Here is a 13,671-nt window from a genome sequence, read left to right on the forward strand (position 1 = left end):
GTTTAGTTGATTTATCTCGTCGATTTACGTAATATTACGTAAAAATATCCCCGGCCACCGTTTGCTTGACGCATACCAGACCCTCTTAGTGCCCACAGCGCAGAGTAAAAGAATTCAAATCCGGGATATATCGACGTAATTAATTATATAATTTGCAATCGTAAGCTGTTCGGTCCTTGTGTAAATAATTTTCAAACCAGCCTTATATATTACCGAATTGACAATTTTTATTTTACCGAATTAATACGGAAGACGAAACAAAATCAAAATTCGGAGATAAATTAACCCGGTATTCGTCGCATTTCGGAAGGATCTCCGAAAAACCGGGACGAATGACCGCTTTAATAAAAATCATTGAGTTTGATTTGATGGAATTCTACAACGCAACAAGTGGGCGTTCAGCCAAGGGGAATCCAGGAAGATCAAAGGGACCGTTTTCCTATAAAAACACGTTAAACAAACACTAAGTTTGGTTATCTCATTACAGATAGAAAATGTCTTCTATAAAATAAGAATTACCTATAAATCTCTACGTCATCGGCACGACACTTACGTCTGTATAATGCGTATACACTAAATCACGTGAAGACACAAGAATTGAACGACACACCCGATCGGCTGGAACATCTCGAAGAACTGGGGGAAAGCGCGATTCGAATTGAAAGAACTCAAATTTTGGCTTTAATTTCACACCGATTACTGTTGATATTTAATGAACACAAGTCACCCGTTAAATGTTTTTAAAAAATATCTTAATATTTCTATCTACACATTATTTTCCTATATACACAATTATACAGTAAAAACTGTCCAAAACGGAATTCATCGGAATGAGGCGATTTTCCGTTTGAAAAAACCTGCCCAGCCGGAAAAAATATTTGGTACCTCGGGATTCCTGTTTAATATGTAGCATTATACAGTCGACCCCCAATAGGAGGGTCGACTGTATAATGTATATCCCATTCTTAATTTGGTTTGCTTAATTAATTATACAATTCAATTAAATTGAAAAAAATTATTTAAAAATTGATAATTGACCTCTTGATAAATTGCATTCTTTTTAGCCAAAAAAAAATATTGGAGTTTAATTAAGTATTTATAAATAAAAATTTATTTTAATCGATTATTAATTAATTATCTCATTAACACAAACATATATTAATAATAATTACTGCATTTAATTTAATTTAATGGATTCGTCATTAAATATTCAATTAAATTTTAATTAATGACGCTAATATCTGGCAACACAATACAGTTTTATTTACTTCACCGAGTAAACAAAAATGGCAACTTTTAACCGGTATATCAATGGGAGTTCGTCGGGCGCCCTCTGATGTAGATAATAACTTAACCAATAAAACAATAGGTTACTCGGTCATGTGACGTAACCCTATCTGCCCCACGTGATCTCGTGCCCTTGGCAGACGACTTAAGCAAGATGGCAGAACACATTGACGAGAAGGTAGAAGCGGTTGTATTTATTTTTATGCATGATGTTTTATTTTACCCTTAATTACTTTTTTATTCCTGCATATCACTCCCTCCCTTCCATTTTTATTTCTATCCCAGGCTGGCATGCATTGGCTCCTCGACCTCATCTTGACCAAAGCATCTTGCCAGTTGGAGGTAATGCTTGTTCAATTATTTCCATTTCATTAATTACAATGATATTCATTTGCCTGTGTTTTTTACTTAATCAAACTCATTTTATTCCACGATTGCTTATTACAGCCTTTTTTTTATTCGGGTCAAACGCCGTCTTGCAACGTCGAGCGCATTGGGAAACACATATGCGTTATTGCATGAATTTTTAAGAAATTCAAAGTTTTACTTAGATGATTGATGGCATCTCTATGGCGTAATGTTTTGTTTCGAATCAGATTTCTTTACTTTTTGGATTTTGCATATTGCCAAATTCTGCTTTTTATATTCAAATTGATTTGGTTGAAGCATAAATAGGGCTAAACGTAGACTTTGAATCAGAATAAATAACTGTTTATTTGTAATGAAGTTAGAAAAACAACTGTAAATGTTTTCTACATTCCTTAGCCTTGTACCAGATCGGACCGAACGCCATTCAAATGCTTAGAAGTGTGTTTCTTTGAGGTCTAGAACCAAGAACTTTTGAATGGCTTTTGAATTGATCTTAGGCTGAGGTCGAAGAAGTGTCGGAAATGTTTATTGTTGTTTTTCTGAGTATCTTTCTTAACAAATAAGCCGTTGCTTGTTTCGTATTTAAAATTCTAATGCGAGGAACTACTGTTTTTTTCATTTTTTTTTTGTTTTAGATTCTAGTGCACATCTGATTTTGAGACATCAGAACCCCCCAAAAAAGCTTGCAGTGTATCCTACATTGAAAATGCAGCTGCATAAAGTTAATGCATTTAAACAGTAATAAATCCATTTTTTGAAAATAATTTTATTACTGTGTTCATGGTGCTTCGTGATGTCCACGTTTTTGAATGTATTCAAATGCATCTGCAGACCAATACAAAATCAGTCAAAATTATTGTACAATCAGCATTTTAACAGTGAGTTTTTATGTTGTTATACACACAAGCATGAAATTTACCAGTATGTGGTATCACACTGAAATATCTGTACACGTGTTCTTCCATCAGATGGGACAACTCTCTGCTTAAATACAGCTTTATAGATTTGTCTACCAAACATTGTTCTCTTGGCATTGCTGTAGTTCAAAAGACCACCAAAACATTCCAAAATCACACTCAAAATTAAAACTGAAATAGAGGGAAGGATGTGTACCCACATTGTAATATGTGCAAATCACCAAGCAGAGTAACAAGCAAACGACATGAACAAGGCTGCATCAAGTCAACTTTGTGCTCGATTCTAATGTTCGTCCCAATTTTTGAGACCAGAAAAGTCCAAAAAAAGGGGTGCATTAGAATTGAGAAGACACGGTATGTATGAGATTGAACTTTAGATAAGAATATATTTGCTCAAGCACATTTGGATCAATAATGCCTGTCTTTAGGAGTCCAGTTATTACTGAAAATGGGCGCTGAATGCTTTGTAAATAACGAAAGTCTTTCTTGCAAGCAATGCAAAAAACCTCATCCAAAATTGTCACATAAATAACAATAATTCCAAGTAAAGCATAATAATTTTTTGTGTCCTTGCTAGACTGACAAAACTAATTGAATCTTGATATAATTTAATTGTATTCTTTATTCAGTTTTCACACAAAATAATCATATTTTGAAATTTGTTTGGATAAAATTTTTAGGACATTAGAGACATTGTATATTAAATCAAAGGAAAAGTTTTATGTGACTTTAATTAAACTTTCATACCAGTTATAAGTGGAAAATGCATTATGATTTATAAAAAATTATATTTTGATATTTGAGTACAAATGCAATAATGAACAAGGCAGTTGGGACTGTAGACCATGACCAGAGTAAAAAGTCAAACTGATGATCTACATATGAGATATATTTCCTTCAAAATTGACCTATCTGGAATTTTCAAGACATTCAAAAATGGAGTAAAATTTAAAAGTGAAAAAATTCAGAACTATTACTCAAAACAAAGCTAAAAATCAATTGTTTTCTACTTTGCTAGGGATAGGGAAAGCTCATAAAACACGAGAAATGCCATTGCACTGACTATTTTTCGGGCATGATTGGAATTACGCTGCAACTCCATTAAGCCTGTCATGTTTAATAAGCCCGAAAAGGCAAATATCTCGCAAAGGGTGACAATTAGAGAGATGATTCCTTTGACTATTTTGATTTTCCAGAAGGGTCTAAAATTTGGGGATCCAAACCTCTCATTTGGAACTGCAATTTTACTAGTATTTATCTAAGCATTCATGTTCTAAGCATATTACATGAAAATATAACAAATACTGAATAATAATTTTAAACAGAAATTACACATTACTTTCTATATTCATTTAATTATTTTCAAAATTTTTGTTATGGCATCAGAAATAGAATATAAAATTCTGACTACATTTGGAATAATTCTACATTCTGAATGACTTTTAAACAATATTTACAATGGTGGGAATTAACTTATTGTAAAATTTTAGAACTGTTACTAATATTAAAATAATAGATTTTGAAAACATTTTAATGAATAGAAACAATATACAGAATCTAATTTAAACTGCTTATTTTTTAATTTTAATAGGTGTAAAAATTAATTCATGATATTTAAATTTTAATTAATATTAACAAAATATGTTACACAAGAACTTCATTACAGAATTATCTAAAGATCAAATTACTATTTTACTAGCAGCAAATTTCATGGGAGCATAATTATTAGTAATTGGTAAATCAAAAAATTCAGACTGTTTTAAGAGTAGACAGCTATTGGTAAACTAAAAATCCAATGAAAGACTGATTACTTCTGACATTTTCTGTGGCAAACTGCACAAATGGGATGGAGAACTGCAAAGAAAGAAATGAAAATTTTTATTATTGATTGGTAACTGTCATGTAAATTTCAACGTTGAGAGTTTACATTGCATTAAACTGATGTTTGTGCCATCCATTGACTTTAAAATTAGTTTTTAGATCAAGGGGTTAACACAGTTTAGAGAGCAATTATTAACAAATTTTTCTTTTCTAAATGTTAACTTATAGAGAGTGGCAAAGAATTGTTTTCTGTAAACTGTTTTGATTCATTAACGTTCCATATGGCACGGCAAAAAGTATCAATGCAAATAGTAGCAAATTGTTTTTAATATGCCAGCTTTTTACAAATGGAAGAGAGTTTCATTCAGATCATGGTCAACAGAATTATGAAGAAAAGTGAAGTTACAAATGATGTGCTACTTGTGCAATTATTAAATGCATTTTCTGAATGGAATTTTGAAGAATACTGTATGTCCAGATTGATGACTGTAGAGAACTTTCGTCTAACATAGCATTAGTATCTACAAAAAGTAATGAAATTAGTGAGGATAATAATAACAATATAGCTTATGATGGTGTAATTTCCAAGGATGTGCAAAACACTATTACCATTTAGGAGTTTTTGCAAAAATATAATGTTTCACAAAATATTTTAGTTTTGCTAAAGTGGAAATGTATATTATTACCAAATGTTATGTAACTAGCAAAAATCAACAAAGAAAAATAACAAACTGTTTACATGACTATCCACATTTACTTTTATACAGTACTTCTTATGTTATAGTGTAATCTTTTTGTCTTACGTTACATTATTTGATCATAAGTGACATTAAACTTCAGTTTTTCAAAATAAAATTGTTTTATTTCTCAGCAGATATAACGAACATTAATTATAACAAACTTTTTCTGATGATTCTTTTAGGTTTGTTATAATCAAGCAATACTGTGCTTGAAGTTTTTAGAAATTACTGATTAAATCTCTTAAAGATGAGTACAGGAAACAAAGTAGTATTTATATTTTTTGCACTTATCATTACTTCTATGATAGATGCAGGAAATTTTCTTATTGGTCAATAATTTTACATGAAAATAAAAACAGTTACTAATTGAAGCATAACTACATATTCGTTTTTTATTATTAATAAAAAAAATGCCCATTTTTGAAAGTGTGTTTGTGAACTATTCAGCATTAAGGGGAGAAATTTAAATTGTCTAAGATTTGAATGATTTGTTTATTTTCAAGGTTAATGGGTAAGTTAACATTAAAAATGCAATCTAGAGTTTGTTAACTTTCTTACTGTTTTACCTGTTGAAAATCTGAGAGTTACATGAATCAAATATGTTAAAAGGTATTGAATAATTCACAATTATTAAAAGTTTGTACGAGTATTGTTAACATTTTATTTTCAAATGATGCCAATCAGCTTAAGAAGTGTTATATGATAACAAGATGCAAGACTATATCTAAGACATTTTAACAATTATAAAATGTTCACATCCATTGCCTGAATTGTTTTTAATTGTTATGATAATTGCTGCATTTTTAAATACATTCAATTATATCAATAATTGCTAATTTGTTAGTTCTGTTGTTTTATTTTTAAAATGAACTTGTTTTACATACTGCACTTTAAGGTCCAGAAATGTATCAAATTATAATAACATGCACAATTGATGTTATGATTGTTTCTCAGTATCAAGAATTTCTCTTAATTACAATTACAGTTCCTCTAATTTTTAATCATGTTGTGTGGATTTTAAATTTGCATGTTTAATTTTATATATTATGTGATATATCAATAAAATTAAATAATAATTATACTTATATACAAAATATAAACAGTTTGATTTTTAATTCATCTTTCGTGTTTATTTAACAATCAATTAAAGAAGTTTTAGACATGACCTTTATGGAGATTTTGTGTAAGAAGCATTGGTTTTATTTGAATGTTTCTTTTTAATTGACTTCTTAGCCCTTTTGATTTTTTATCAGGTAATTTTTGTTTGTACAGTTTGAATCTGAATATGAGAATTATTCTCAAACATTTATTGAGATACTTGTCTAAGTCATTAAGGAGGAAAAATTTGATTTTCAATATTAGAAGAGAGTCTAAAGGTTGATGTACATATTGACTCCACATTTTATATTTAACTTATAAGCAAATACTTCTATCGAGTCTTCCAAAAAAATGCTACCATTTTAAAGTGGTGTAATTATTAGTGATGTAACGAATATTCGGTTACTATTCGGTGTTCGGCCTATTTTTCGCTATTCGGCCGAATACCGAATATTTAATCACTATTTGGCCGAATACTGAATACCTAAAAACAGGAGTAAGAAATAACAAAAACAGTAAATTAATCATTTTGGTATTTAGATTTAATGTTACCGGATTAGTGTTATTTGTTTATATTTATTTATAACTTATAACATGCACAAAATAAAAAAAAATAATAATAGTCACATGTATTCACAATTTATAATTACAAAGATCAGCACACGTACACACCTATTTGTTCGAGAATCGTCGCACACATCTGAGGATCTGACCCTGTCTATCCGTTTTTGTTCTTTCCTTTCTGTTTCCTTTCTTTTTCCTCTGTCTCTCAAGTCCACGTATGCCCATGCATACATCATAATACGCGCTCACGATACTTTCAATTCGTCACTTTTCCGTCATAGTTTTTCCATTTTATAATTACGTGACTCATAGCCTGGTGATAATGGAGAAAAGAGATAGATAGGACGTCAGTATACGTCACAGCTATGATTTCACAGATTCGAGACAACTTGGTAGCCCGAATGGTCCCAGGCTTTTGTCCGTGCACACTAAGTGACTTTCATTACAAGCATTTAGCTTTCCGAAGTCTATGACAACAACTGTTTGGCATTGACGGCCACAAATTTCATGTCAATAAGCTGCTTCGACTTGTTCGATTTTGTTATCAATTCAATTTCATATTTATTTTCACATTTTCACTTCGCTGTCCTTTTGTTATTTACACATGTAGGTCATTTCATTGTTATTCACATTTGATATTATCATTTATCACATACTGCCATGACGCTCTTATCTGTCCGCTATAACTATCAAGAATTAATGTGATTGGCAACGGGCCAATAGAGAGCAGGGTCCTCACCATAATGCGGTTTGCACGCCAATTTTTGTGCGTACGTTAATCAAGCCGAATAGTTTGGCCGAATATTCGCCTATTCGGCCACGCTCCTGGCTGAATATTCGGCCTGAGGCCGAATATACTATTCGTTGCAACACTAGTAATTATGTTAATTATTATCTGAAGACATTGTAATGTACAGTTAAAATTTTACATTTACCCATTATAATTTCTCAATGCATGTACGTCATGTCACGTGGCTTGCATCTGACCAATACTTGATTTCTTCCTAAGCTTGCTATGGCATATTTGTTGTCACTCCTACCATAGTGGCAACAATTCTACAGCTCTTGCAGATTACTTGTGTAGCACAATGACGAGTTATTCCAACTTTATGAACTTCAGAATGCAAAATGCCTTCTCTGTTGTGAAGTTGCCGTTTTCATTTATGGCACTTCCTATAGGTAATAGACAATGAGACATTTGAATGCAGATGGTAGGCAAAACTCTGACGGTTACTCTATCAGTTGGTGTATGTTGCATACTTCTTAGATAATATTTAACATAATGAAAGTAATTCAAAATGGTAGCATTCATTTTGGAATACCCTGTATATCTGACTTTATAGAGATTTGTTAAAAACTAATAATAATTGTTTTTGTAGCTTCTAAGCTTTTTTTTTTTTTTGGATTGTTTATTTTATAAAATTTGCAAACTTTATTTTTAACAATGCCATTTCAAACAGCCAACATGATAAAATAGAATGAAATTTTACAAAGTAACAGTCTGAAGGCAAATTAAAGGCAATTCATCTACTGATAGCTTTTAACTGACCCCTACAAAGTCAGATATAATATTAGCTTATAAATATGAGAGTCAATAAAAGAACTAACTGTAAATTATTGTAAATTTATTCATCTTCTAAAATACATCATGTACTCACAAAGGCTTGTGCAATATTTTTAAAATTATTATACACGGATGAACAGGTTAGAGGGAACTATTAACATGATTACAATTTGTATATTTTCTTAAAAGCAAACGATTCTTTCCCTTAATGACAATTTTTGTAATTGCAATTTATTGTCGGTAATGATTTTACATGCTTTCAACCAAAAATTAGATGATTTCTTTATGAATATTTTTATAAATTATTATATTTTTTGCTATATTAGCATGTTTCTGAATGGTAAAATATAAGTTAACTTATAAAATTGTTTACTCAATCATCACATTTTAATGCATGTTTAAAATGTCTAAGGGTATCACATCCTTTATTCTATTTATTATTATTAATTATTTGTATAAGTTTTCCAGTCTTAATATGTAATTTATGAAATAGTAATTATATATAATAAACATAATTAGAATCTAATTTAATTTATTTTGAAATTATAATAAATATAACAATGATGTGGATATAATCAACCCAAAGACCATTGACAATGTAAGAGAGAAGGGGAGAAAATTTTTTATTAAAATAATTGATATGTTTGAAATGAGACAGGGATAACTATTTATCTCTAAATGGTAGTTAATTAAAATAATAAAATTTTTCTAGATGCATTCCTTCCATTGCTAAGATCTATAAAGCATGATGAGTTAGTGCTTGTTGTACGCAGTACCAAAAGTGCACTAGTGTTGAGCTTTGGTTCTAATGGAAGTGTAAATTTGAGAAAAATTGTTGCTATTGAGATGACAATGTCACTATTAAATCAGAAAGAATAACTTAGAAACTGAAAGATTACATAAATAAATGAAATGTATCAGTACAACTTTACTGGCTACATGTCATCAAATGATTTTATGATGATGTAAAATCATACAAAATTAATTTAAAGGTTACACATAAAACATTAATCTGTAATTTTGCATTACATATTTAATTAATTCATTTATGTAATCTTTCAATTTTGTTTAATTTCTAAATCATTCTTCCTAACAGTGATGATGATATCACTATAAGTGACAAGAAGTTTGCACTTTCTTGGCAGCAGAACATTTCTAGAATTCTTGAAGGTGGATAGTTAGCTTCAAAAGCATTTGAATGATTTCTAAATTTTTACTCCATTAAAAGCAGTATTTTCTTTTTTTTAAATTATAGTACAAGAAACAACCAAAACTTGAAAAGAACAAACAGCACTTTATCCAGCAATTAAATTTATGAACTCAAAAATGTTTTTTATTAAACTTAATGGATCTTTGGTTGCAGAACATGAAAAACGAAATAGAATGTTTTGTTTTTTTGTGTTCTGCGACTGATTGAAAGCATTTTCGAGTTCATTAAATTTAATTGCTGGAGTGTTATGAGGTGTTGTCTGTTAAGTAAATTACATTGTAGTTGAGTTATGCTTTAATTTCAAATAAAACATTTCCAAAAAGACAATAAAAAGATATGCAGATGTTTATAATCTTTGTTGCATAATATTTGTTTAGTATGGAACTATATTGTTTTTAATATCTGTAATTGTTTTCATTCCATTTTAACTACTATTAGAAAGTTCTTATTATAGATTTTACCAAGCTTCTATATTTATCTTTCATTTCCTCATTATTTCAGGGTACGGAAGTTTCATTATTTATCATTACAAACATATTATGAAAGCTTTCGCTTCTTTAATTTAACAACAAATTGAATATCAGTGAGTGTTTTGGATTGAGAAATTGAAATTTATTCACAAATGTTAGATGTTTTTTTGAGATAAAGCTCTACAAATGAGAACAATAACATTAAAGAATGGCTTTCTGTAAAGAAAAAGATGTGTACATATTTTGATTTAAAAAAAAAAATGTATTCTAAAGTTTTAAATCGGGTTTCTCTCTTCTAACAATTTAGGCCTATAGAACAGAATTTCTTAAGATTACAAAATTAATTTTTAACCTTTAACTTCAAATTGACATCTCATTTGTATTATAAACTTTTTAATTTTGATATCATCTGATAAATGTAACTATTATAAACCTTATAAATTATTTAAAATTTTAAATATTTACAAAATATGGAGTGAATTGTCAAGAAAATATTATACTTGGCTATGCATTATATGATCAATACAAAATTAAAATTTATTAAATGAGTCTGAAGATAAGCAGCGTTTAAGATATAAAACTACTTTATGTATGTGTATTTACAATTAAGAAGTTATGAACATATGCATAATGCACAGAAATTTTCTTAAAATTGCTTCATTCAGAAGTAGTGTTGTAAACTGATGATCACAACTGTCTGTTTGATTATTAAACATGAAATAATCAATCTGTGATTTACTAAGAGGTGCAAAATATTGTGAAAACTTGATAATAGTTTGAAAATTGTATCTATATTTTTACTTGATGTAATCAAGTACATGATTGAATGTAAAAGCTAGAAAGACCAATTTGTCATATGTTTATAGCTATTTCACTCACTATGAATACTTGATAATCTACCAATGATAAATCTAGCAACAAAATGTAGAAATTTAACTATTTATATATATTAGGTTTAAAGTAAACTATTCTAGTTTTACAATAGCATTAAATAAAACAAAGTAAATCCCTCAATAATGAATGAATGAGTAACAGTAATCTGTAAAATGAATTAAAAATTCTTTAGCATTCCATTAACTTATTAATTAAAATGAATTTTTTTGTTTAACTTTATAAATCTCTTCTGGTTGCCATTTTTGTTTTCATTAAATTCTTGTGAGGTGATACAAGGTATCCAAAAAGTTACTGTGCAGTGAAAAATTTGTAACAACATTAAAGTCGTATGGCATAGCATATGAGACTCGTAAGTTGTATGTTAGCATTTCCACTGTGGTAGATGCCGTTGCCGTTCGCTCACGGTCATTCCGGACTATGGTTTTTGGAAGACTTCTTTGCCGATCACATAATCTCATATGGAATTTGATCCTGTAAGTCTCTGGACTTTGCTCTTCCAGATTTTAGATCTTCTAGGGGACATTTCTGGCATTGCTGTAAGAGAAACTGCAGTATTGTGCATCATCTCTCATCATTTGTATATTTTTATGATGACGGAACTATTTTTTTTTCCATTCATTTTTGAGACAGTTTTTCTTTTTTAAAATAATATACATATAAACTTAGCTCTTGTTTTTGTTTGTATCATTACAAAATATTGCATGTCAAAAGTCTCAAACTCATCAGAAAATTCAAATCACAAATTTACATAGTCTAGAACTGGAAGCTTTATGTTAGTTTAAAATGATGAAATATGGGCAAATGTACATTTTGTAAATATATTTTTAACATTTATAAAATTTATTTATAAATTCAACTTTTGCTAAGTGTTTAAGATATTAATTTCTATTGTGAATTTGACTATTAACCTTCTACTTGACATTTTATTTGTATTATAAGAAACTAACAATTAAAAATCAAGTTCTCAAATACAATCTGGTTGTGACTTTTATTTTAAATCTAATTTGCTGCTCAAGACAAATTCAAATTGTAATATTTCCAAGAAACTGTTACTTTAGAAAAGATTATCTGTAAGTTTTTGTAAGAGAATTCTCTATACATAATGTATAGAATTTGACACAAAAATATTTATTAAAATAACTTTTTATTTCCAGGGTAGTCAGTTTGTGAGAAGAGCCGACACTGAAAGACTGAGAGAGATATTTTTAAAGGTTTGTTAAATGGAACAATCAGACATATAGACATATATATACAGTATAATATACATTATAATTCTGTCTAATGCTACATGAGAATATAATGTACATATATAGCAGAAATGAGAAAAATGATACATGATGATTATATTGTTTTAAATAAGATGGCTTTGGAAGATTTTGTATAATTGCTGTAATCAACAGTAATAATTTCACATAAAAGTATTCAAGAAGAGATAAATTTAATATATAACAATTTTTAAAAAATTATTATTCCTTTCATCCTGGAAGTAATTTAAGAATTTTGGTATATATACGGGATGGTTCCAAAATTCAGTTAACAAAGATATAATTTTGAAATTAGAGAGGTTGCGGCCGAAGTTTTCACCTGTAAACGTGAACGTCGAACGTCGCTATCTTGTAAGTGACGTTCGACGTTCATGTTTTAAAGATGAAAACTTCAGCCGCAACCTCTCTATTATTTAAAGAACAGTTAAAACTGCGTGTGTTACTTATGATTGACTTCATTGGAAGTGACTGAATCAGTTGTTATGCGCTGTTAGAATAGTTGTAAAAATATAGCTTGGTTAACTGCTTTTTGGCCCATTTTGTATATTACTTCAAATAATTTTGATTTGATCTTTTGTATGTATTTCAACTAATCTCTGAATTTATTATATTTGTAAGCTGGCTCCACACACTTGCCAATTGCCAAATAATTGCCTATTTGTCCCCTTTGATTTCGCACACTGTATCAACAAGGAGTGGAAAACTGTAAATACGAATATTTCATACCGAGTAGTCATGAGTAAATCATTCACACTACTCTGTATTGACCAAATGTTTGTGCAACATTCAGCAAATACCAAATGTGTGGTGCTGCCTTTAAATTAACCATGTTAATATTATTGAATAATAGGACATGTTTTGAGAATATGGTGCAATAGTATATTTAATTTTTACATTGGAAATTTGTGTTTATGTATTATAATAATAATACAGTAGAGCGTCGTTTATCTGAATCAATTGGGGACTGGGGTTGTTTGGATAACTTATTTTCGGATAACTGATTATGTACGAAAAAATACATTAACACATCCCATGTTGAAATTTTTCTCCGTTGCATGTTGTTTTGCGTTGAATTTTCGTCGATGTTAAGCCTAATGTAAACTTTTTAAAATAATAATCGTGGCTATTGCATCGTTAAAAATTATTTCTTTATTTTTTACAAACAAAATAAATATATTGAAAAATATAAAAACAAAAAAAATTATACTTTAGAAGTTAATCTAGTATCAAAAACGTTTGATTCAGTATGACACACAGTCCTCAGAAAAACACCACACAAAAGTGCCAGTGCTGCCAGCTAAAAAACACACATCAACAAAAAAATATTGGAGTAGCCCAAGATATAGGCAAAGATTGCAGCGCCACAGCAGTAGCGAAAATTTAAATTTGCCGACTGGAATCCTTTCGGATAAACGACGCTCTACTATAATAATAATAATAATAATTTAAGTAGTCTAAAGTCAAATATAAGA

General features: G+C 29.4%; 1 protein-coding gene across 1 annotated transcript in view; it reads left to right on the top strand.

The window, feature by feature from the left end:
* The first annotated feature begins 1,287 nt into the window (after positions 1–1,287).
* The window catches only part of LOC111626386 (calcium-binding mitochondrial carrier protein Aralar1-like), a 42,372-nt gene continuing 29,988 nt past the window's right edge, over positions 1,288–13,671 (top strand). The window contains exons 1-3 of the mRNA XM_023369742.1: positions 1,288–1,465; positions 1,573–1,629; positions 12,089–12,145. Of these exons, the coding sequence (XP_023225510.1) occupies positions 1,442–1,465; positions 1,573–1,629; positions 12,089–12,145 (138 nt within the window). The 5' untranslated portion in view covers positions 1,288–1,441. The remainder of the gene's footprint in view (positions 1,466–1,572; positions 1,630–12,088; positions 12,146–13,671) is intronic.

The sequence above is a fragment of the Centruroides sculpturatus genome, unplaced genomic scaffold (genome assembly GCF_000671375.1).
Source record: "Centruroides sculpturatus isolate CEXI.00-Female unplaced genomic scaffold, Cexi_2.0 scaffold400, whole genome shotgun sequence".
NCBI lineage: Eukaryota > Metazoa > Arthropoda > Arachnida > Scorpiones > Buthidae > Centruroides > Centruroides sculpturatus.